Source organism: Gopherus evgoodei, chromosome 9 (assembly GCF_007399415.2).
Source record: "Gopherus evgoodei ecotype Sinaloan lineage chromosome 9, rGopEvg1_v1.p, whole genome shotgun sequence".
NCBI classification, from domain to species: domain Eukaryota; kingdom Metazoa; phylum Chordata; order Testudines; family Testudinidae; genus Gopherus; species Gopherus evgoodei.
Genome location: NC_044330.1, coordinates 28498027 through 28524656, shown reverse-complemented (window position 1 = coordinate 28524656; position 26630 = coordinate 28498027). Strand labels below are relative to the sequence as shown.

At 41.1% G+C, this 26630-nt stretch overlaps 1 protein-coding gene and 1 pseudogene across 1 annotated transcript in view; both read left to right on the top strand.

Moving 5' to 3' along the window:
* TSC22D2 (TSC22 domain family member 2) overlaps window positions 1-20411 on the top strand; it is a 40777-nt gene extending 20366 nt beyond the window's left edge. The window contains exons 2-3 of the mRNA XM_030575426.1: window positions 17433-17484; window positions 18714-20411. Of these exons, the coding sequence (XP_030431286.1) occupies window positions 17433-17484; window positions 18714-18974 (313 nt within the window). The 3' untranslated portion in view covers window positions 18975-20411. The remainder of the gene's footprint in view (window positions 1-17432; window positions 17485-18713) is intronic.
* LOC115657497 lies at window positions 11620-13090 on the top strand (annotated as a pseudogene).
* Window positions 20412-26630: the final 6219 nt, after the last annotated feature.

Below are 26630 nucleotides of genomic sequence, written 5' to 3'. Positions count from 1 at the left end.
AAGGATTTAAATGCAGAACAATTGCTGGTAGCTCATCCGTATTAAAAGAACAATATGGATGTCTAAATCTAGTGCAAATACCTAAAATTCCTTTTGTTTTTTAAAGGATGAGATTTTGGCAATGACATTTTAAATGCCCTAATTTTTTGGTAAGTTTATAAAAATGTCCTGTTTAAACATAGGCACTTACACTGAGGAGAAAATGTAAAGATTTTATATTTGGGGAGTTAAAAACAAATGAATCAAGCCAAGTAACTGTTTCACTTTTTCAATTCAAATTAAGTCACCCTGATGGGGAAACAAACTTCATTCCTATAAATGGAGAGATGTTGTACTTGGTCCTCTTTCATATCCAGTCACTGTTGAATCCATGGTGAGAAATCGCAGTAAACTCAAATATGTTTTATGGATATGGCTTGTCAAAGATGTATTACCAGTTGATTAACAGCAGCAAACAGATTTGTTTTCTCACATTATTAATTGACTTTAAGGGTTTGTAGACATTAGATTGAAGTCCTGGTAGGAGAGAGTTGATCGATGTTAATTATATAATTTAAGGCTTGTGGTGCATTGGCCTGTGCCAGGATCTCTGCTTCACCAGGTCTGTGGAGTATAAATTGTGTTCACTTGTTGAATGTTGATGAGCAGTTCATCATTCTGTCTTGTTTGCACTTGACTTATTGAAACAATCTCTTCAAAACTTGCACAAAGCTTCATTGGATTCTTTAAAGTTTGCTTGGCAACACATTTGTACACTATAGAACATAGCACTGAATAACACCAGTGTGCTCATTGCTCTGTTTTTACACAGAGAAACGGTGAAGGTACTACTGCATCTTTTTAAAAAGAGAGCAGAAAATATACTACTGTGATATCGCTTGGTAAATATGAAATGGCACTTAACTAGTGTCATATTGATGAGGGCTTTGAAGTTAGGACTGACTAGTGTGCAGTCTGGCCACACTAAGTGCATGTGTGGCTTCTAGGGCTAAAATCACATTGGCAAAATGCCTGTTACTATTATGTCATTACACAATTTTATTAACATTAATAGTCTTATTTCAAACTTCAGTACTTCTGTACCTTTGTATTTTTTTTAATGTGACACTTTTAGGTACAAATCCCTTTTTTGCATTTGTGAGAAAGTGGCAATGTTTAGGTCCAAAATACTTCCTTTATTTAAACATATTTAAAAAAAAAAAAAAAGGTTTTGGGGCCTGAAAAGATTATCCTTTCCCATACATATTGTGTACAGACCATTAGTCCAGTTGAAGTATTTTTTTTCTAGCTTTCAATTACTTTTATTTATAACTCTTATGAGGAGATAAATATTGGTAGATTATAAATATTATCTATTTTTTATAATCTTCTAGTTTTGGATTTCAGATTTAGTCATTAAGCTAAGTAGTATGGGTATTGCAAATGTCAATGAGCAGAGTCTTACCATGAATGTTCGGAATATGCATCCTGGAAACATAAATGGACTATACCAAGAAAAGGTAAAACTATACTGTTACTACTACTTTAATGCTGAGAAAATGTAAATGGTTTCCTTTATAAATTCCTGTCTTCAGTCCTGAAGAGACAGCTGTGCAAAAAAATTTTTGTAAGGATGTCTTCACTGATTTTGTGTTGCTATTTTCTACTACAAGCTAACAATTTAAAATGAAATGTAGCAAGCATTTTATTTTGATTTGTTACTTTTGGTGTGTAGGTTTTATGTAGGTTTTAGATTTTAATACCATTGCTGAAAGTAATGGCAAGATCACATGCACAATAGCAGCTTGCCAAGCCTGAATGCAAAAAGTCCCTAACCTGTCAGAAGTTCAACTTCCAAACTTATTGGCTTGAATCTCCACTGATTTCCTTTCCTCCCCTCCCGTCACCCCTCCTCTTTAAGGGTCATATTCTTAGATCTGCTTAACATGCAAAGTGGTTGGATTCTGGCCTTAGGTTGGCAACAAAGAATTCCCATAGTGGATGGAGAACTTAGTGCTTGTGTGAAGCCAGTGGCAACAGCTCTTGTGCCCAGTGTTCTCGCTGGTGTAATGTCCCTTAAGCATGTTGTGTTGGAGACATAATTTATTACTCCCGGGGGAATTCTGCTTGTGCGCAGTGGTGCAGAATTCATGTCTGGTGCAGAATATTTTCTCTTTGCGCCCCCTGCAGAGAATACTTTCTGCCCAAGAAGTGCTGCAATTCTACCTTTCGCCCACCAGAGGCTACTGTGACACCAGAACAGCTGGCTGACAGGCAATAACAGCTAGTAGCCTGCTGTGTTCATCACAGCAGCCTGTCCAGGGAGCCAGGCTGGGAGGCAGAGTAGGGCACATGGGGCAGCTGGGGCTGTGTCAGACCGGGTTTAAAAGGGTTAGTGGGGGCGGGGGACAGACAGGCACATACTCAGGAGCTAGTGGGGTGACAGCATTTGAGCCAGGGCCATATGAGGGAGGGGGCAGATATGCCTGATTGAATGGGAAAGGCTTGGGATCAGCCATGGTCTGAATGGGGGAGGCTCATCAACTCTCTAACAGTTTCTCCCCCCCAACCCCAAATAAACTATTCCATACTTCTCCCACTGACACCCAACAAACATCCAGCTTCACTCCCAGGCTCCTTCGTGCTCCCTCAGCTCTTCCATTACCCCTGACTCCCCCAAGCCTTTGCACTGCTGCTTTGGGGTGCAGGAAATACATTTCTGTATTGTAGTTGAAATGAATTACTCAAAAGTTCTGTATTAATATGCCTAGTAAAGAATCTGTTTGTCCCCTCCCCCCAAAAAAATCCTAGGTGTGTGTGTGGGGGGAAGTGAGCGGTGTCTGTATTGTTACAGACATACTTGCTGGCACTGGCAGGTGTTTTGAAATGAATTACCAAAATGAAACTTATGTGATTATATTGTGTTTTTGAAAATATGTAGAATTTTCCAGATTTTTAAAATATTATTCACAGAATTTTTAATTTTTTGGTCCAAAATTCTCCCAGAAGTAAATTATGCTGGGGCTGGCGGGCACAGAATCAGGGATCCCTAATCAGCTCCCTGATGGTACAGCTCCCTTATATAAAGTGGAGCTCTGATGTGGGGGAAATTCAAGTCCTAAATATTTAACTTTATCAGACTTCAGTGATCTGATCTCTGTACAAAAAAATTAAACGTTTCTTGTCCTTTTAAGAAACTTAATTTGTGGAAGAAGAAATCAATTTTTCTACCTTGGTCTAGTCATAATAGGGAGCCACCTGTGGCTTTCTTAACTCTGTCTTTAATGTGAGAATTTCTTCAGTGTTGTCAGAACATTGTTTAATCTTGCCTTACAACTCCCCCCTCCCCACACACACACACACACTCTAATTAATAGGATTAATATTCTCCTGTAGCTAACCATCTTTTGGGAATATTTTGAGTCAACAAAGCTAAACATAAATTGCAGCAAGAGCTAACAAAATACAGTGAGGTGATATTCAGATGTAAAGAGACCAAAATAAAAGATTAGAAGAAACCTAGACTTTCATCACAACCTAACCTTGCATGGCAGGAGGCTATTTGACTTTTTTGTACTTGGTTGCTTGAAAACGATGAGTCATCATTGAGGCTTCCTTGGGGAAGTCTGCAAATGTTGTTTTTCCTGCTTACCATTCAAACAGGTGTTGCTAGGTGTACTGCTGGCCCCATGAGTTTTTCCTCTTTAACACAAGATTCTTTAAAAGATGTAGAGAAGGGGAACAAATGCCCCTGACGTGGATGGTGGCTTTTCTTTAAGTATTAATGGTGATAATGTCATAAGATCCTAGCTGGATTTATTGCTCTGAAACAGTTACTGTTTACGTTGTTGCTACCCTGGCTAAAACTAGCCAGGTTCCCATGTGCATCCTCACCTCCCTTTGTGCCCCACACGTGTAGTGCACGGTAGGGGGATATGTGACTTCTTCAAATTAAATGTTTCACTAAAACAGAGTTGTATATATGTCCAAAGAGGCCTGTTAGCTCCTAAAGAGTGCAAAAAATAAAAATTCAGTAAGCCTTAAAATAGACTGCAGGCCACAAATAACCCACACTTTTCTTATGCGTACAACCCTAGAGCAACATAAAACCACATTTTGGAGGTCCTTCTAAAATAGTTTATAAGCCTTTAAAGAATGTATAGACTATTACTCTTGTGGCTGAATATCTTGTTCTCCTCCTGCAGGTCCTTTCTTAAATTCTCTTTTGCCATGATATCAATTTTAAAACTTGGCAACTGGTAGGCAGCTGGTGTGCTGAGACCACTGTGTCTCATGCTGATCAATATCATGTCACTGTTACCTTGTGCTCTCCGTTTCTGCCTGTATTCCCTTGTTGTCCTGTCCTATACTTTGATTGTCCCTACCACAAAGAGCTTACAATCTTTGTTCATGGTAGTACAGCATCTAGCACAAGTGGCTCTTAGGCAATACCATAAAACAGATAAATAATTGGATGCAAATATTCCATACTTTCACTTGATGTTGTTAATGTAGTGATTAGAGCAGCAAATACCCATTTTGTCCAAAATCACTTTGATTCTAACTGGGTCTTGTTCTTAGAAACAATGTACTGGTCTGGTAATTTGAGCATTACAATGGGAGTCAGGAACTTGGTGTTAAATCTGAGCTCCGCTGTTGATTTGCAGTGTGGTCTCCCTTTTGGGGGCTAAGTCTCAACCTCTTTCTCAGCTTCCCTATCTATAAAATGAAGAGAAGAAATCTTCCCTTGGGTGACCAGATGTCCTGAGTTAATAGTGACAGTCCTGATTTTTGGGTCTTTTTTTCTTATATAGGCTGCTGTTACCCCCCCTCCCCATTTTTCACACTTGCTGTCCGGTCACCCTACTCTCCCATGACTATTGTGAGAATTGCTAGTATGGTGCTTTGAAAATGCTGATTTTCAAAGTGCTTTATGTGAACTAGCTATGACTATGTGAAAGAGGTGGGGAAATTGAAGAAAAGATTCCTGTATCTTCCTGTTGAGCAGGTTGCCCCCACATCCTGTAACAAAGGCTCCTCCTCTGGTGTAATAGAAAGGAGAGCATCTGTATACTAAATGGCAGTTGCCTATTGGGGAAGGTGGGTCTGATATATTGTAAATGATCTTAGAACAAATCAAGAGGTTTTTTTTTTTGTTTAAGCTGCGTCAGGTACTTGTATGGCTTCTTCTGTTGCACACCTCCAAAAGTTAAAGTATTTATCCTAACAACTCCTCTGAGACGAAGTACTGTTATCCCCATTTCACATATGGGAAACTGAGGCACAAAGGGCTAGATTCACAAAATGTCTTAGGGGGCCTAACTGCCACTTTAGAAGCCTAAATTCCTGATTCAGACTCTGCTTAGTCATAAAGCCACTGCTCACCTCCCACCAGCTTCTTGCTAAAACAGCTGAGGTGCCTATGCCAGAACTGAGAATCCCAAACACAGAGAGGTACCTCCCTGCAGCCCAGACTTAAGCACTTAGAATAGAACCTCAGAGTTATGAACTGACCAGTCAACCACACACCTCATTTAGAACCATAAATACGCAATCAGGAAGCAGAAGAGACTGGAGGGGGTTGAGCAAATACAGTACGGTACAGTGTTAAACATAAACTTTTTTTAAAAAAAAAGGAATGCAGAAGAAAAATGCTGTATTAAGTCAATGTTCAGTTGTAAACTTTTGAAGAAAATAACGTTTTGTTCAGAGATACGAACAGCCTCCATTCCCGAGGTGGTCATAACTCTGAGGTTCTACTGTATCTCTGAGAGCGAGAGAGATAAGGCTTAGCACACAGGCCTCAGTTTAGCATCTTCCATTGACTAGCTTAGGCAAGGACTAGTCATGTGTGCTGGCTTTTGTGAATCCCATTCTGAGGTGCTCCTTTATCACCACTTATAGTATAGGGAGTTTAGGTACCTAATTTTGGCTTTGTGAATTCCAATAATTTTCTGGGCACCTAAAAGTTCAGCATGGTGATGCTCAGCATTACCATGCCCAAGTTTCTTTGTAAATCTAAGAACATAATGGCCATATTGGGTCACAATCCCGTCTTCCAACAATGGCCAATGCCAGGGGCCCCAGAGGGAATGAACAGAATAAGTAAGTAATCCATTCCCTGTCACTCATTCACAGCCTCTGGCAAACAGAGGTTAGGGACACCATCCCTGCCCATCCTGACTAATAGCCATTGATCGACCTATACTCCATGAATTTATCTAATTCTTTTTTGAACCCTGTTATAGACTTGGCCTTCACAATATCCTCTGGCAAGGAGTTCCACAGGTTCAATGTGTTGTGTGAAGAAATACTTCCTTTTGTTTTAAACTTGCTGCCTATTAGTTTCATTTGGTGACCCCTAGTTCTTGTGTTATGAGAAGGAGTAAATAACACTATCTTATTTATTTTTTCCATACCAATCATGATTTTATAGACCTCAATCATATCCCCCCTTAGTTGTCTCTTTCCTAAGCCAAAAAGTCCCAGTCTTATTAATCTCTCCTCATATCAAAGCCATTCCATACCCTTAGTCATTTTTGTTCCTTTTTTTGAATCTTTTCCCATTCCTATGTATTTGAGATGGGGCAACCATATCTACAGGCAGTATTCAAGATGTGGGTGTACCATGGGTTTATATAGAGGCAATTCATTTTCTGTCTTGTCTTTATCCATTTTTTAGTGATTCCCAACAATTCTGTTCGCTTCTTTGCTTGCCACTGCACATTGAGTGGATGTTTTCAGAGAACTATCCGCAATGACTCCAGGATCTCTTTCTTGAGTGGTAACTACTAATTTAGACCTTCTCCTTTTATATGTGTAATTGGGATTATGTTTTCCAGTGTGCATTACTTTGCATTTATCAACATTGAATTTCATCTGCCATTTTGTTGCTCAAAGAGACTAATGGACAGATTTGCGTTCACTTATTCTCAGTGGAATTACTGAGTGCTAAAGTCTTCTTAAAATCTTCCCCTAAGTATCTTGCCCTAGGTTACACTGGAAGTCTATAGCAGAACAGGGAATTGAACCTGTGTCTCTTGAGTCCCAGGCTAATACCCTAACCACTGGATCATCCTTCCTCTTATGTTTACCAGAACATAAACAGTTGATTTTCAATGGCTCTAACTGAAACGTACTATTTCCTAGTGAGCTATCAGTACATCTTGTTTAGCTATTAAGATAATTTAAGTATGCTACTCCTCCAAAACAATAACTTTTTGTATTGGGTCTACTGTTGTTGTGGAATGTTACCCCAACAGAAACTTATCTTGATTTCTGTGATTAAATGGCACCACCGAAGTGTCATTAGTGACTAAGGACTTGTCTTCATGGGGAAACTGATAGCCATAGCTATAGTGGAATAATTATTCCACTGTGGCTATGCCAGTCAATTTTCCTGTGTATACAAGACCTTAAATTCAGGATCAGATATAGAATCTATTGTGGATCCCAAAGGAAAGTGCTAAGTAAAATGCTAGACCTATCTGTGTGAACTGTAATCAAAACAGTGATTTGACTTCAGAAGAGCTGAATAATGTAATTATTTTTTTAATTAGGATCTCTCCATGTCATGCAGTGTTGCACAGTTGCCTAAATGCACTGTGTGTTGGGGTGAGGTCAGACAGTGGTTTATCTACACTGTTTTGGTGACAGGTCTCCTCCTTCCTCTGGAGAGATGCTAGCACCTTGACACTGGTTCTAAAGGAACCATTCATTACAGTAAATCCAACAATATTCCCTACTAACCTCAGATCAGCTTTTCTGATCTCCTCTTGTGGGAGGGTTAACAAGCCCAAAGACGTGTGAACATTAGTCTCACTTTTGCAGATATTCCTTCACAAGAAGTACCAAGAAAGGGGTAAGAAAATACTTAAATCCATATGGCAGGTTTTTTTCCCCCTTTAGCTTCTGATTTGCAGTAGTCATGTAGTTCCTGAGGAAATAGACCATACAGCTAATCAATACCTCTTATGTAGGGCATGTCTTCCGTAACTTACTTTTAGAAAGTGAAGCTTGAAGTTGATTTACTTCATCAGATCACTGAGATTTGCAGCCTTATTTAAATGTGAAAGAACTTTGATACATAGCAATATGGCTGAGATTTAAATTCATGAAAGTGAAGCAATTCGTAACTTTCAAGTTGGCACAGTATGTGTACTTTATTGAACACTATGTAATCTTTTAAAACTGAACACACACCTGAATTTCTTAAACCATGAACGATTTTTATGTCCAAACTTGAAAATACTAATAGCTAACAAACTTTCCCAGAGAGTATCACTTTTTACTGAGAACAATAATCATAAAATTCAATCCAGAGGGTAACAAGTTCGGAATATTTGATACTTTTAGAAAGAGTTCATTTATAATTGATTGGTACTTTCATTATGGTGATTTCATCCACTTTGACAAGATTAAATTTAAATAAGCAGGAAGTCTGAGATGATAATGGATATCTAAACATCTTTCAGGATGCTGCTGAAGGTAGAATGCCTTTAACCATCCACTCCAATTCCATTCTCTCAACACCTGCTTTTTTGGCTTTCTTGCTTATCTTCTTTGCTTCAACTTCTTATTCATTTGAACAATATCTTTTAATTATTTAATCTCTCTAGTAAGATATGCTATTTCGTTAACTGTAAATGTGCATTTAAAGAACTCTACTACAAGTAACACTTGCTGGTCATCATTATGCTCTCAAATATGCTAATTCTGTGACTTTTCTTTCTAAATAAAAGCATAGCATGCATTAGGTATAGTACCACTTTGTCCACCAGAGGGTACCTTTTGACAATATTGTAGAAGCTTTTTGATATTTTATGCTGTATTTTAATGTATCTGTCATGCTTCCATCTAGCCCTCCATACTTTTAAAAACACAGAAAACAAATAATTGCAGCAGTGTAACTAGGATTTTTCTAAACATATCAATGATGCATTGTAATGTGGATGGGGGTTTGTGGTTACTAAGGCATTTAATTGTGAACTCCTCCCAGAGGGGGAAAAAATCTAAATAGTACTTAGGTTGGGCAGAGGTACAACTACAGCTTGTGCAGTGTTTGCGCACAAACATACAGTCTTGTCTGCCTAAGAGCTTGGAAACTTCATTTCTGTACGTCCTCCAGTCCCCAGGAAAAAAAAAATAAAAATAAAATATTTACTCTTTGCTATTTTATTTAGCAAAACACTGTAGTGCGCATGCATACCCTACAATGGAATTCATCTAGGGAAGACACCTCAAAGAACTTTCCATTATGGAAGGTAGGTGGCCTTTCTTTTTACCACATCTTCTCACACAGTGAAACACAAGCACATAATTTATGTATCATCTGTATAGCAGCTAACAACATAACTCTCTTTAGTCTTCAGCGAACATTTCTATTTCCTAGTACTATCTACTTGCCTTTTGAAGGTAATTTTGAAGTACAAGATTATTTACTGGACTCTGGTATGAAATGAGTCTTGCTAATGTTATGGTTGTTCGTGAAACACTAAAACCAACTTTTGACTCCTGTGTTCAGCGTAAAACTGACTTTTCGAGCTATACAAAGGTTATGCCAGTATGATAGCTTGTAGCGTTACATTTTTTTAGATAAACTTCAAAACAGTATATTAAACTATTCAGATGACTCTGGTTGTAGGTGCAAGCAGGGCTTGAAAAATTTGACACTCGCAATCCAGAGGACTAATCCTGCTAGCCCAGGTCCTTATTTGGAGGGGTGGGGTAGGGAATGCCCTGATATAAGAAGCCCAGTTCCTCTGCATTAGCTGCTGGAAGGTAAAAAGATACTGAAGTTGCTAGAGGATGCTGTCTGATCTGATTTGGGTAGTAAGTGCCTTGATTACAGACAACTATCTCCTCTCTTTCTATCCATATCCTCCTGGATGCTACAAAAGTGGTCAGAAGAATGGCCTTTGTTACTTTCTCTCAGCTTCCTGCTTGTATTTACTGATGCTTATCTTTTCGTATGCTGCTCTATGAGATGCCATGCACACCTGAGAGAAAATAAAGGCTGAGGCTTTAGTAGAAGCTTTGGCAGTTGGCTTTCCCTCTCCATTAGCGTGAAAGCAAGGCTGCTGAGAAGATCCTGATAAGGAACAGGGTTCATGCGTGTTTGTGCGTGCATTTTATGTGGAGTAGATTCAGGTCTAGAAACTGAGATGGAACTTTGTATAGTGAGGTGGTGCTCCTCACTGTCTTTAGTCCTTTTTTGTATTTGGTATCTGTCTTGATTACGACAGTTGAGGCATTAGGAGATTGCATGAGACCCTCAGCTTTCATTTTTCACCAATGTAAATTTCTAATGGTCATGACAGCAGACAATCCTTGACGGTGTGAAGGAAGTTCACCATTCAGTCTCAAAGCAGAAGGCTTATAAACAGAACCGCAGATGTATTTATTTATTAAACTTTTTAAGCCAGTCTCACTATATTTGTGTGGTGGGGGGTAGATGACTCATGACTTTGAGTGTTTGGAGTTGATAACATCGTAAAACTGCCAAAAAAACTTTTCTTAGAGCCTATATTCCCTAAGCCCTGGTCTACACTATGCGGTTAGGTTGAATTTAGCCACCTTAGATCTATTTAAAAATGACTGCGTCCTCACAACCAACCCCATTCCGTCGACCTAAAGGGCTCTTAAAATCGACTTCTATATGCGCCCCCAAACAAGGGGAGTAGTGCTAAAATTGACATTGCTGGATTGAATTTGGGATAGTGCAGATGCAAATTGATGGTATTGGCCTCCAGGAGCTATCCCACAGTGCTCCATTGTGACCACTCTGGACAGCACTTTGAACTCCCATGCACTAGCCAGGTACACAGGAAAAGCCCCAGGAACTTTTTTGAATTTCATTTCTTATTTGGTCAGCTTGGCGAACTCAGCAGCACAGGTGACCATGCAGTCCCCCCAGAATTGTAGAGCACGTAGAATGTTTCTATGCTTCCTCTATCATCTCCGTCCCTGAGGTTATCGCAGATTAGAAGGCAAAAAAAACACTCGCGATTATATGTTTTCCAAGCTCATGCAGTCCTCCCGCACTGATAGGGCACAGCTTAATGCATGGAGGCGTTCAGTGGTAGAGGCCAGGAAAGAATCAAGTGAGCGTGAAGAGCAGAGGCAGGATGTAATGCTGAGGCTAATGGGGGAGCAAACTGACATGATAAAACATCTTTTGGAGCTGCTTAAAAGTCAACAAGAGCACAGACCCCCGCTGCATCCACTGTATAACCGCCTACCCTCCTCTCCAAGTTCCATAGCCTCCTCACCCAGATGTCCAAGAATGTGGTGGGGGGAGGGCTCTGGGCACCCAGCCACTCGACTCCAGAGGATGGCCCAAACAGCAGAAGGCTGTCATTCAAACAGTTTGCTTAATGTAGCCACGCTAAAAATCAATGTGGCCTTGTCCTTCCCTCCTCCCCCACCCCACCCCACCCAGGCTACCTTGTCTGTTATCTCTATTAATTTTAAAAAAAGAGAGAGAATTGATGGTTTCAAAACAAGTTACTTTATTTCGAAGGGGGGAGGGTGGTTTGCTTACAGGGAATTAAAATCAATAACGGAGGCATGTTTGCATCAAGGAGAAACACACAATTGTCACACCGGAGCCTGGCCAGTCATGAAACTGGTTTTCAAAGCCTCTCTGATGTGCAGTGTGCCTTGCTGTGCTCTTCTAATTGCCCTAAGGGCTCAAAATCAGATGCCAGGCGATTTGCTTCAACCTCCCACCCTGCCATAAACGTCCCCCCCCTTACTCTCAGATATTATGGAGCACACAGCAAGCAATAATAATGGGAATGTTGGATGCGCTGAGGTCTGACCTAGTCAGCAAACAGCGCCAGCGAGCTCTTAAAAGTCCAAAGGCACATTCTAACACCATTCTGCGCTTGCTCAGCCTATAGTTGAACTGTTTCTTACTACAGTCCAGGCGTCATGAGCCATGGGAACAAGCAGTAGGCTGCGGTAGGTGAGACCGCGTGGTGCTGCCGGCTGGGAGAGCAGCCTGAGGCAGAAGCCTCTAGCTTGCATGATATTCCAGGCAGGACTGAACCTCCGTGAGACGAAAGCTAAAGAAGAGAATTACCTGGAGTCTGTGGCTTCCATTCAGTACTCTAAGAGGAGGATGGCCATGTCTGTCCAGGTGCCCCTGATTGACCTCGCTGAGGAGGATTCCGAGGAGTCTTCTCAGAGCATAAGTACGTCTGCCAGCAGCACGCAGGAGGACCAGAACCGATCCCCCAAGCTCGTCACTGGGGAGCAGGAGAGCAGAGTTGCAGGGGAAGTGTTGGTATACCGGGATGGGAAAGATTTTGGAATGGGGGGGGGGGAGAGCTTATGTCGGGGAAGATCAAGGGCTTCTCCTGATGGCTTGCAATCATAGTCTCCTACAGAGTCACGTCCAAATGTCAGGCAATCTTCGGAATGCACTGGGTGCAATGGCTTGGCGATGGGAAGTTCTCTGAGGTTTCATCAGACAAGCTGGTGGCTCTGATGGGTCTTAGGCAGCATTTCAACCACTCTACGTTTAATAAGCTGGTCTCCTATTGACAAACCATACACCATGCCCTGGAGGTTGCTAGGAGCTAGGCAGGGAAGATGTTCCCAGAACCCCCAGCCAAATGGCTAAAGACTAACTTCCACAATAACAGCAAGGAGCAGGTGGAGGAGGACCAGAACAGAGAGCAAGTGGTTTCCGAAGTCACAAACAGGAGCTTTGAACACGGTTGTTGTTCAGGAGAAAAAACCCAGCCACATTCCACTGCTGTTTATGGGGGGCCTTTGCCAGACTTGCAAAGATCGATTCCTGGAGCTGTTCTATATGTGTGACAAGGACAGGTGCCAGTCCTACTGCACCATCTGCTGCAAAGGCAAGGAGCTGCCGCTGTGCAGCAATGCCAGCTGCTGCAGGTGCTTCTGTGTCAAATGCTTGGAGGTCCTGGTAGGGCAAGGTACCTCGGGCAAGGCAAAAGAGCAAGAGCCCTGGAGCTGTTACATGTGTCAACCACAGAAGTGCTATGAGGTGTTACAATAGCGACCGGACTGGAATGTACAGCTGCAGGACGACTTCACTAGCGACAAAGGATAGGAATATGATGCACCTAAAATCTAAAAAGCCCCATGCATTTCCCAGAGTTATTGCTCTTGATAACAGAATGCCAATGATTGCATTGGCTACTCGGATCACAGCAGCCCTCACAGTAGACTTGCCCACAACAGCAGAAGTGACGGTGAGCTGAGCAGGCTCCATGCTTGCTGTGGTATGGCGTCTGCACAGATAACACAGGAAAAAAGGTGCAAAACGATTGTCTGATGTTGTTTTCACGGAGGGAGGGGCGACTGATGACATGTACCCAAAACCACCCGCGACGATGTTTTTTGCCCCATCAGGCATTGGGCGCTTAACGCAGAATTCCAATGGGCAGTGGAGACTGCAGGAACTGTGGGATAGCTACCCACAGTGCATGCTCCATAAGTCATGCTAGCCACAGTAGAGAGGATGCACTCTGCTGACTTAATGTGCTTAGTGGGGACATGCGCAATCGATTCTAAAAATCAACTTCTATAAAATCAACCTTATTTTGTAATGTAGACATATCCTAAGTTTGTCTACACTGAACTTTTGTCGGTGTAACTTTTGTTGTTCGGGGGTGTGAAAAAAACACACCCCAAATGACAAGTTTTACCAATGAAAATTGTTGGTGTAAACCTTGCTTTGTTGGCAGAAGAGCTCTCTCCTACCAACAAAGAGCAGCTACACTGCACGCCTTTTAGTGGCATGGCTGTAGCGGCACAGCTGTGTCACTAAAAGGCACGTAGTGTAGACATAGCCTAAGAATAACTTGAGTGAGGGGAGGAGTGTTGGATTATAATTCTCCCTGTAAATTGACATTAGAAAAATAAGCCAACTCCAGTTACCTTTTTTAAAAATTCCTCTTGTCTGTAATGTGATTCACTTCTGGCTTGTTGTGCTTTAACAGCATCACAGATGGCTGTTAGAATAGCTGTAACTCCTAGCCTCTAAGGGATTCTTAGCTCAATGAGGCAAGGGATAGCTCAGTGGTTTTGAGCATTGGCCTGCTAAACCCAGGATTGTGAGTTCAGTCCTTGAAGGGGCCGCTTATGGAGCTGGGGCAAAATCAGTACTTGGTCCTGCTGGTGAAGGCAAGGGGTTGGACTCAATGACCTTTCAGGGTCTCTTCCAGTTCTGTGAGGATAGGTATCTCCATACATTTGTTGTTTTTCCTCTTTTTCTAGTAACTGACTAAAAATGAGAGGGAACTAAATGTGTAGAAGTGCCTGTCTTGCTGAGGCTTTTTAGAGGCAAGAATGGAGTCCTAGCTAATTACTCGAACTGGAAGCCTTGACATTTTGAAGGGTGGCTCAACAAGGGAGGGTGGAAATATAGGGAAGGAGGTTGTGGGTTGTCAGTTGGTCGTAAAGCATTGGGGGGAGGGGGGGGCAGTCTTGATTCTGTTAAGTCCAGTGAGAATTTTCATATTGGATTCAGTAAGAGTTGGATCAAGTGTCTTTAGTTGTAAAGAATCTACCTGTCTTTCAAAATAAATCTTTTATTTACAGCTTAGAGACTTGACATATTTTTATCAGAATTCTGTTAGCCTCTAAGACAGCTTTATAACTTTTTTAAATATTGCTATGCTTTTAAATATTGCATTCGGTGCTAGAGTCCTATCTAAAATTTGTTTTCTGTAATCTTCTAACCCTGACATTCTTCTGTCCTGCACACTCCCCTCTAAAATACTCTGCTAATCGGATTTGTCACTTCTAAACACTTTAAGCAATGAAATGACATTTAACTGTGTTGCTCAAGTGAGTTCAGTGTACTTCAGGTACCTTCATTCACAGAATCTTCTAACCAGAATGTTGATGTAATTAAAAAAGAAGGCAGATCTACTCATTCTAAATGGTAGACTGCCCACAGTCCAAAATTAATATATTAAAAACTGATAGAAGTCAATATGATGACAGAAAAGGTGGTGCTCTAGTCATCTTTGTCACTTATACTCAGTTTACGTTTGGGGCATTTCTTCTCAGCCATAACATTTAACAGCTTAATCATTTTTAAATGAAAACTGAGGTTTTCATTTCAAGATTGTTGCTTCAGAGATGTGCTGCTGTACTTTACTGCACAGCATACTGGTTCAGTCATAGTCCTGGCTGTTAAGGTTAAATTCTAATTTCAAGGGTCCTAATTCTGCAAATGACTACACAGGCAGACCCTGCACTCTGATAGTTAAAGCTGTTTTTAACTGAAACAGATTAATGCTACAGGACCATTTAAACTTCAAATCCAAAATGAAAATTTCATTCTTACTGTTTAGAATTAACATTTAATATTATGTTCAAAATGCATATAATCATACCATAAACTGTTTCCTCTGCAAAACCAAAACACACACACCAAAAATAAAATAAACTGTTTACTCTCTGCTTCTACTTTCCTTCCCCCTACCCCCCCCCCAAAACCCACCTTTTTTAAAATAAATTCATTGGTTATGTATGGTTTTCTTCTCAAGAAGTTGCACTTTGGATGTATACTAGTTGATTATTTGAGATTAATGATGACACTTGAAGGGCTGTCTTTTTTTTTTTAATTGATTTTTGTGGAAGGCTAACATGTTATCTTAGCTAGTTACAGAATAGGGATATATCTGAATCGTAATGCTAGAAGAAAAAGGAAGCTAGCTTTGGTGGCCATTTTGAGGAAGGACATCTACAGTACCCTTGTAACTCGGGGAAGCTTGAAAGTTAGCAAGACACTGAAACAGTTTTGTTGTTAAATTCATATTAAAATGGATTATTTTTTAATTAGACGGTCTGAAAGCATAAATATTGTCATCTTAAAAGTCTGCAAAACTCTATTCCTAAAATACGTTGAGGCATTTTGCCATCTTGTGCTGATAGTCTGAAACCTGATTTGCTAAAACACTCTGCATTAGCACTCAGCATTGGAGAAACATGTCCTATACCAGTAAACACCTAAATAGGACTTAATTTAATGGCCGACAGTAGGATTCTAACCTTATTGGATGGCGCATCCAGAGTTTCCTGGGAGCAAATGAATACAGCTGTGGGATTCCAGAATTTTGAGTATCTTTTTTTATGCTCTCATTGATTACTGGCACACTACTGCAAAGCCATAAGAAGGCTCCTGATTATATAGCTCCTCTGCTGGCAGCTAATTAGTAAATAAATGCTGAGGACAAATACTACTATAGGGTGGTTGTGTGTGTGTGTGTGTGTCTGTCCGTCTCTCAAAACATTTCATATTGGCGTATGATGTATTACCAAATATGCAAACTTGCTACAATACATAACCTTTTTGTTTCCATAAGTGAGATTGTGGATAATGAGAAGGAAATTAAACAGTAACTGAACTAGATTAAGGTATGTAATGGCTGTTGATTTTAGGTGTCCATAGACATGGATCACGGAGGTTATGTTTTACACAGTAAAAACTTTATCTAGCATATTGGGGGTTTGCTGGTAAAGGAAAAATTCCAGTTAAATAAGAGGGGGGGAGGGAGTTTGGGCATGGGAGGGTATGTGGGGCACAGACTCTGGGAAGAGCTTTGGGTGCAGGAGGGGCAAGGGGTTGGACGTGGGAGGGGTTTAGAGGTGCCGGATCCAGGAGGCACTCGCCTCGGGCAGCTCCCTGCATGCAGCAACCTGTCCCTGCCATTCCCAGGCGGAGGTGCGACTAGGCGACTCTGCACACTGCTCCTGCCCCACCCCAAGCGCTGACTCCACAGCTCCCATTGGCCGGAAACCATGGCCAATGGGAGCTGTGAGGGCAGCACCTGCAGGTGGAGGCAGCATGCAGAGCAGCCTAGCCACGCTGCCCCCTAGGAACACCATGGACAAGCCATTACTTGCGGGGAACTGCCCGAGGTGAGCACTGTCCAGATCTGGCACTCTAAATCCCCTCCCAAGCCCTTGCCCACACCCTGTCCCTCACGCCAAACCCCTTGTGGCAATTCCTCCACCTAGAAGCAGCAGGGACATATTACTGCTTCCAGGGAGCCACACAGAGCCAGATAGGGAGCCTGCCAGCCCCGTGCCACCTGGACTATAAACTGGACTTTCTACAAAGATTAGAAATGCCAGTTTATGGATCTTTTGGGTTGGTATAGGGCCAGTTAACATAGCCATTACTGTAGTTGGTAAACTGAAGAAACTTAAATGGGGAGTGGCTATATATATTTTCAGAGCTCTAATTTTCCCAGGCAGTTAAGGAGAACTTTCACAGAGGTTGTAGTGTGTTATGGAATTCTTAAAGCCTCCTAAGAGTTAGTCTCTCAGCAAAGAGACACATATGTTAAAGGCTGATCTTTAACAACCTATTTCTTGCAAGATTTGTATGTACAAATGGGTTCAATGTTTAGTCAAGTAAGAGGAATCTAATATCCACTGAATTTTTTTTTTTTTAACAGTGCGTCTGGTGCAAGTGTTGTAGCCATTGACAACAAAATAGAACAGGCAATGGTAAGTAGAAAACAAAGATTCCTATTTCTAATAGGACAAGCAGTTAATCAATTAGATGAAATCTTTCAAGCTATGTTCATTTTTATTCAAACATGCTGTCTTCAGGATAATGCAGATTCCTAGAATAAAACTGAGTATCATTAGCCAGAATTGCTGATATAATGTCTGTTCCCCTCCCCTCAATTAGTTCTGATTCTTCCATTCCATCATATGAAGAGTGGATTTTCCTAGATTATGGAATGGCAACAGATCGGGATTAGTTTTATGTTGGATCCAAAGAGCTTCCTACCCATGGGGTTGGTACAGAGTTTTTTTAAAACATTTTGAAAGGATTTAACATAAAAACTTGGAATACATGTAAAACACTGAATATATACCACACTTTTTTTTTAATTTCTTTGGTTACTTAATATTTAATGAAACAAAATTAAAATCCAACTCTGTCACCTCCTCCCAGTCTGAGGTTTTTTTTCTGGTTCTTGTATGCTGTGCTGCAGGATCCCATCATCCACTCAGAACACCATTTTTTCAGTTATTTTCTAATCACATTGTCCCCCTTGTACATATTCCTAGAAATAAGGCCAGTTGTCTCATCACTGAACTACTTGGCTCCCCAGTACATGCCATCCTGCAAAACTAAATGCATGTGTATTTATTGTATTCATGTTCAGACTTAAGTTAAAACAATCTACAAGATGCTAGTTGCAAAAAGCTATATTCTCTGCAGTTAATGTATGCCTCTCATGAGGCCAAAACCTAGAACACAGGCTGCTACCTGTTTTTATTATAAAGTGTTTTTTTCAGCATTAAAATACATATGATGTAACTGGAAAGCCATTCAAAAAGCTCCATTTTTATATTCAGATTTCTGTAAAACTTTCGTAATTCTGTGGAGTAGAAAAGATCTTAGTTTTAATGCATATGGAAGTGCCTATGCCTACTCCATTGTGCAGTAGAAGCCAGTTAGCATGCAGTGGTTTAGGGCCTTTCAGATTGGAAACATTTTGCAGCAACTTCCTGAGGTGCTAGATTATTTGCTCTTAAATATTAACTTGTTCATGTGACTTTTTTTTATTAAGTGATAAATATTTGTCTAGTGTTACTGGAGACCAGATTTACTATAATGGAATAAGTGAAATCATACTAACATTTTAAGACCGAGCAGGATGGAGTTGTATTATAAACTCTGCTGTTTTCAGTTTGTGTAACTACTGACTTACTGTTCACAGGATCTGGTGAAAAGCCATTTGATGTACGCAGTCAGAGAAGAAGTGGAAGTCCTGAAGGAACAAATAAAAGAATTAATCGAAAGAAACTCTTTACTTGAACGAGAAAATGCACTGTTAAAATCTCTCTCAAACAACGATCAGTTATCCCAGCTCTCAACTCAGCAGGCCAATCCTAGTAGCACTTCACAACTGCAAACAGTGATAGCACAGCCTCCTCAGCCAACGCAACCTCCACAGCAGCCGAATGTTTCCTCAGCGTAAAGCTTTTCTTTCCTCATTAAGAAAAAACTGAAAGCAATCTGTCCTTGTGTGCCACTGGTGTTCTTTCCACTTTATATGAAAGCAAGTAGCCATGCTTCAGTTGTGTGTTTTGGCCTTTTCAGTATTAGACAATCATTCTACAAGAGCTTTCCCTCACTTTGAGATGTCATACAGCGCAGTTGGTGTCCAGTTATGTCATCAGTGCACAAGGGAAATGGTAGAAGGAGTTAATGCAAAGCATATGCATTTATTTGGTGCGCATGAGTGGGGTTTTTAAGAGCTTTGATGGCTCTCCAAGGTTTCCATTACCCATGGATTACTTTGAGCCTTGCTATCTCATGTAAGAAGTAACAATTCATCTTAAGAGCCACTGTTCTTTCAGTATAAGTAACATTTGCCTATAATAGTTTCATTTATTTGTTTTATTTATTACAGGGCTGCTATTTTCATAATGTACATGAACAATGTCACAGAACTTTTTTTTTAATTTTTTTAATAAATGTAAGTATCAGTAAAAATTGATAGACGGGATTGCGTTTAATAGATAAAATGTTTAGGCAATAATTGAACAAAAGAATCCTGGCATATTTCTAACACTAATGGCAATTTACTTTTGGTATTTATTGACGGTAGTCAAGACCCAGCTTGAATGTACATTTTTGTATAGAGTGTAAGTATGAAGACCATAGTGCATCTGTACAGGTAGTCACCAGTTATTGTGATATAATAAATAATTGATGGGCTATTTTGATGAAGAAAACTTTGCTCATTTCTGTTTCTACTTTCTAATAGAGAGAAATTGCCATGATTCCTCTGCTTTTTGACATTTCGTATGATTTTTTTTTTTCTTGGGGTGGGAATAAAAAGCTGTGAAATTGTTCAACCTACTTTGTAACCAAAGAAGCAAAGCTGTGTAATTGAGATTTTTTTATTTTATAATGCACATTCTTTATGTATTTTTATTTAGTGTTTTTCTCATTCACAATTTTCTTTGCTGTCTAGCATGATCTGCATGACCTATAGTCTTTGAACCACTTTCGTACCTCATGTTTTTATCCAGCACTCTTATTGTAATATGTAATAGTCTGTGAACAATGTCAAATAAAAGAACGAACAGCTGGTGTTGGTGGAGCTGCGCTAGTGTACTATGCACTAGTTTAAAAAAAAATGAAGTGAGCCATCTTTTGTTCATTTAAAATGGTGTTTTGAATTTCGTATGAGAACGTTTTGTTACATTGCAGATTTTAATGTATTTAATAAATGCAACATGCAGATTAAGTGCAGTGTATATTGAGTATTTAAATTAAAAAAATGTACATTTCATAAATAGTTTCAAGAGAGACCATCATTTGTGTATATGAACACACAGTATCAGAAATTGATGTATAAATATATATTTTAACACATTTTCTGAAATTAAACTACAGTTTTGTTGAACTATTTGACTCTAGATGTGTTCAAAATGTAATCTTAGATTGAATAATGTTTTTCTTAACATAATTGAAGTTATGCCTTGTTAGTGATCAATACTAGTAGTAGACTTAGATGCTATTCTTACTATTTAAATTAAAATAGTAACTTAATATTTGCCCTAAAACTTGATTAACACAGTTACAGTTAACAGTGTGTTGTATCCTTCCAGAAGGTTGAGTGCACCTATAATTAATACACATTTAAATAAGGAAATAGTTATGGTACATGCCAGCCCTGCCTCACAATCTTAATTCGGCCCTCTTTGAGTGATGCCTCCTTCTGACATCCTAGCACTCTGTCCTTTCAGATGGTGTGGTTTTTTTGAGAGAGAGAGAGGGGTAAGGGGCAGCTGTATCTGAGGAACACCTTGACCAAAATGACCCCAGCTTGTATCATTAACTCTACCCCAGCCCATATGTGGCACAGCAATGTTACAATTAGGTGGTAGTGCCGCCATGATTGAAGTTACACCAGGATTTCCATTTTATCAGGGATAAGAGTGTTCTTAATTATATTTTCAGTGCTTGATTCTCTTCTGTAAAAGTTTCGGGGAGGAATACACTGAGGTTTGCATCTTTTTAAAAGGACCATCTGACTAATAATTTTCTATTGTGTGACACTTCATTTGGACTCCCTTTTCGTAGAAGCTTTAGCACTCTGAGAGGTGAAACTAAGTGTACATGGGATGAATTGTAGAAAGTGGTTTTTCATGACAAACAAGTTACTGTATACTAGCACAATATACACCTCTACCTCGATATAACGCTGTCCTTGGGAGTCAAAAAATCTTACCATGTTATAGGTGAAACTGTGTTAAATCGAACTTGATTTGATCTGCCAGAGCGTTCAGCCACACCCCCCCAGAACACTGCTTTACCACGTTATATCCGAATTTGTGTTATATCAGGTGGCATTATAACAGGATAGAGGTGTATAGTCAATGTGGGCCTTAAGCCAGTCCTCAGAATAGGGCTCTCTGTGATGAGTGTATTTTGTTGCTCAGCAACCCTTTTTGATCATGCTGCTAGTGAGAGTTGCAGCAGTTGGCCTTTCTTTTATTGTGCTCATTAAGGAAAAAGGTGACCATGCCATGTGATTAAAACTAAACACATTGCATGCTGCTTACTTGGAGTCTTTCATATTCCCTCTGTTTAATACACTTTCCTTGACAGTACTTCATTAAAATAAAATCTGAATATGCATGTGAATTTTAGAGCACTTTGAAATGTAAACTGTTAAACCAGAAGCTTCCTTGAGGACAAAACTTTCAGGAGCCCCTGAGAATGCCCACATAGAGCAACTAATATGCATAACATACATTTCTTCAGTTGCCAAGGGCAGGGAGGGACTCCTAATTCACAGTACTTAGGTGCAATTCAGATTCAATAACCACTTGTTTTAAGCCACCCACTTGGGCTGCCTGAAAATTTTCTGGCTAGAAAGAGACCTGGTCCTTCTGCGCATGTGCCCATGCCTTTCTCTTTGGCTTAACAAGGTGGGTGAGGTAATACCTTTAACCAACAGAAGTCGGCTCAATAAGAGACATGCTTTTGAAACACACACAAAAGGCTTATGCTGTATGGTAGATCCACCTTGAATAACATTTTTAATGGTTCCCCAAATTGCTGTAGGTGCCAGACACTGGCTGAGACCACTCCCAAGTGGGAGATATGTTTGACTTGGCTCCTCATAGTTTGAGCCCCAGGTGTGTGCATAAAATAGCCATAAAATGTTATGAAACTTTTCTGTTTGAATATGGGAGCCCCCTCCAAGTGTCCTTACATTTTGAGCACTACCCCACCTTGATCCCCTTGAGATACAGCAATTTTCAACACAATTCAAGTGAACTCATGGTTTTTAGGGCACTTACACTCTTTCACACTAGTAAATTCATTTCTTAACCTTATATATATTGGTGCTACTGTAATGCTGACAGATTCTGGTCATCATTGGCCAGGATCAAACCTCAGACTTCTGGAGCTTAATGCACGAGCTGCTGCTGCATGAGCTAAAAGACACATCTGTCTTAACCAAAGCGGTAACAGGCTCATCAATCTCTTGCTGGCCTAGCCACCACTATAGGGGACAAAGTGCTACACCAAACAGGCCTGGGTTACGCTACCACCATACACAAACATTGATTTATTTTTTTATTACTTTTACCCAGAGTAGCAACTTTGTTCACTTTCTAATCCAAACTGAGATTCTGTGGCCTGCATCGTGCAGGAGGTCAGACTAGATGATCATAATGGTCCCTTCTGACCTTAAAGTCTATGAGTCTATAATGTGATGACAATCTTCTCTGTGAAGTGTAATTATATTCTGATAGGGTAAGGGAACACTTCCTGTCCATATATTCAATCTTTCCATTTCCATTTGAGTGACTGGATTGAGCTTTTTAAAGTTTATTGAATGGATGCCCTTACTACTTCTACATATTGATTTGTATATGAAAGCAATTCTGAGAAGGGAGAATAAGTCAGGTCCTGCAGCCTTCAGGGGATGGGGGTTTTTTTCTGGAGATTTTTTTTTTTAATGCTCTCAATGTTGGATTTGGCCTCTTCACCAACATCAGCACTTCCTTGTGCTAGCAGGAACCCAGGAAGTTAGTGAAACAGGAAGACACAGTAGTCATAATTTTCCAAATTTCTGCTGCTTCCTTGAGGAGGCATTAAGCTATGTGGTCACAAACATGGTCCTCTGCTGGTGCTGAAAACAGTCATGGGGGATAGAAGGAAACACAATGAGGGAAAGAATAGGCATGAAACTCTCCCAAGGATGATACCTCACAGGTGATTTTTGAAGATGATTTGATTGGGGGCCTTTTTAAAATAAAATGAGTTCTACTGGTGGATTAACTGATTTTGTCACTGTCAGGTTGTATCTGGGGCTGTTATTCTTTATGTATTCACTATCAGCCAGCTCCCCACTGTTCTAAAGCCTCTTTGATTTATATGCAAAAGCACCAGTTAAGTCAATCAACTACTGCAGACTGTATCACATTATAGTGTAAAACAAAACAAAACCCCTAGAACATCAGGAGTCTGGCTGGCACTGTAAATATGCACAGGACATGTCGCACTGCCAGCTGCTCCCTGCTAGTGGCTAGGTCAGCCAATTTGTTTTTTGACACTGTGTTCAAGAAAAGGGCCAACGCATGGCAGAAAGCATAAGGCTGAACTTTGAGATGAGACTAGAAAAGCATGGGAATTGTAAATGGAACCTTTATGTTCTGGTCATTTTTTTTTTTTTTTGGTCAGCTGAAGTCTTCCAATTATTCTTTTATACAAATAAAATTCTTCCATACCAGTGTGTTTTTTCCAAGAAAAAAAGACTGCTTAAAAGAGAAATATCTTGACTATACAGATATATATGCTTTGGGGTTGGATTTAAATTATATGAGAAAATAAATTGCAAAATATATTGATGGTGAGTATTGAATCTCAGTGCTATACAAAATGTTTGGACATTGGTGAATAAGGAAAAAAAGATCCTCAAGTAGCTGTCCTTGTCTTTTGTTCTGGTCAATGTGCTGAAGAACACTTCTAGTACAACTAAAAATTTTCAAAAACTTCCATGGTCTGAAATTGTGCTAATCCTTGAGTCTAGCAAAAAACAAGCAAACGGTTCTCTGAATTTTACTTTGAGCAGGTTTTATTTGCATGTGTCAAATATTTCATCTAAATAGCAAGACATCTGGATCACCAAGTAGGTACAAGCCATGGAGATTGTAAAATCCCAGTGTACATTGCTCCAACTTGGCCCAAGCAAAGCTACCTCGATCAAAATGAAATATTGTGTGTTGAGGGCAGTAGTCTTCAAAATACAGATTTGGATGAAAGTGAACTTGCTTTAGCTCAATCTGGTGTAGTGGGTGGTTGGCAGATGCTGGCTACTGTGTTGACTGAGAGGGTGTACTCACCCTTTTCCAGTGAAGCTAGCAGTTCATGGATGTCACAGGGTGTAGCTGCCCTATATCCTCTTCTGGCCAAGTGTGGTGCTTCCTGCCTCCATTTGGGTGGTCCCTGTCTTTGAAAACATGCCTTCCAGGTCCCTTGCTCTGGTGAGCTCTCCTGGGACCTTATTTCTGGAGTTTCCTGTCTCTATGAACCACCCTGCTGTGCCAGGCTCATTAGCTAATCAGAAGCTAACTAGCCAGCAAGGGATTTAATTACTTCCAAACGGGTCTGAGTTGGCTTGTTCTCCCTTAAAGGAGCACAGCACAGATAGTCTGCTGCCTGACTCCCCTGAAAGGGCCAGCCCCCAGGACAATGTGTTTTGGGGGATTCCTGATTGGTCTTGGAGAATCAGTTGGGTCAGTAGCCAAAAGTGCCTATTTCCATTGGTTCTTGGCATAATAGTGACCATATCTCTGGGATCCAGAACTCCCTGCAGTTATTTCTGTATCTGAGGCCTCCAGGTTGGATTACTCTAATACATTCAACACTTGAAGACAGCTTGGAAGATTCAGCTGCTGTGGGTAGAGATGGCCCCATCTTAGTAGATTTAGTCACAGAGCAGGCCCTCTTAGAGGGCCAGAGAGGCCCAGGCCACTTCCAGCTCTTGAGGCCCGTAGCCATAATAAAAATTAAAAAATGACAACACATGAAAACAAAACGAGGCACTAAAATGTAACAATTCTCTACCTTTCAACACACACTTGATCCAGCACCAGCCACTAGTAGTGGTTTGTTTTATAATCAGCTGATCTGAGAGGACACATTCATCACAGTCTAACCCCTTGTGCCATCAGGACCGATATATTTTTATTAATGTTTATGAACATTTTTAACTCTTTAATATGACAAAATCTATATCAGTTAACAAAAAAAATTATGTCTTTTACCAAATCACATCTCTTATTTGCTTAAATTTGCAGCTCTAAGCTGAGAGTGTGTGTGTCATATTTTGGTCCAATAGGGATATGCATAAAAACAAGTTGTGAAACTTATCAAATGCCAACAAGTGTCTAAATTTGAGGCCCCCTTTGAGCTTGAGGCCCAGGCCAAATGGCCCTCCTGCCCCATCGATTGGCCCTGTCAGGGAGCACGTTACACTAGTGGCTCCATAGAATATGTGACTTTCATTTGTTTCAGGGTGCAATGTAAGGCATTCATACAGGGTCGCTCGGGGGGGGGGCAAGAGGGGCAATTTGCCCCGGGCTCCACAGGGGCCCCCACGAGAGTTTTTCGGGGGCCCTGGAGCAGGGTCCTTCACTTGCTCCAAGGGGCCCGGATTTTCTTCCACTCCCGGTCTTTGCTGGCAGGGGGGACCTTCAGCTCCGGGGGAAAGGACCTCCCGCCAGTGAATTACCGCCGAAGCGGGATCTGCCACTGAAGTGCAACCCGGTCTTCGGCGGTAATTCAGCGGTGGGGGGCCCTTCCGTTCCGGGACTCGCCGCCGAAGTGCCCCGAAGGCCCGCGGCAGAGGTCCCCCGCCACCGAATTACCGCCGAAGAGCGGGCTGCACTTCGGCGGTGGGTCCCGCTTCGGCGGTAATTCGCCAGCGGAGGGCCCCCTCCACAGGTCTTCGGGGCACTTCGGCGGTGGGTCCCGGAACGGAAGGGCCCCCTGCCGCCGAACAGGGCCGGCTCTAGACATTTCACCACGCGGGCGGCGCCCTGCCACTTGCCGGTCCTGCGGCTCCAGTGGACTTCCCGCAGGCATGCCTGTGGATGCTCCACCGGAGCTGCGGGACCAGCGGACCCTCCGCAGGCACGCCTGCGGGAGGTCCACCGGAGCCGCCTGCCGCCGACGGCCCCAGGCCCCCGGAATCCTCTGGGCGGCCCTGCATTCATACTGATCTTTGAAGTCCTGTGTGATTTGGGTCCTAGCTACCTGAGCTCTCTTTAAGTCAGTACTGTGTGAGTGCAGGTCCACTGATACGCTCTAGCTCATAGTCCTAAGATTTGAATGTCTGGGCATCTTGAATGGAAGGCTTTGGACTGTAGAACTCATTTCCCACTAGTCCAACTAAGCCCAAATTTGTCAGCCGCCCAGGGATAGTGCAGAGCTCATCTATTTTTGTTCGTTAGTTTTGTTTTTGTTTAGGAGTATAGGGCAATGTATTTGTACTCTGACCCACTGTATGAGGAGTCTACTTTGTAGTTAATATTTTTTATACTAATTTTGTACTAAACAAATTAAAATGGTAAGGTGTGGATCTTTTCTGAAAATTTGTTAT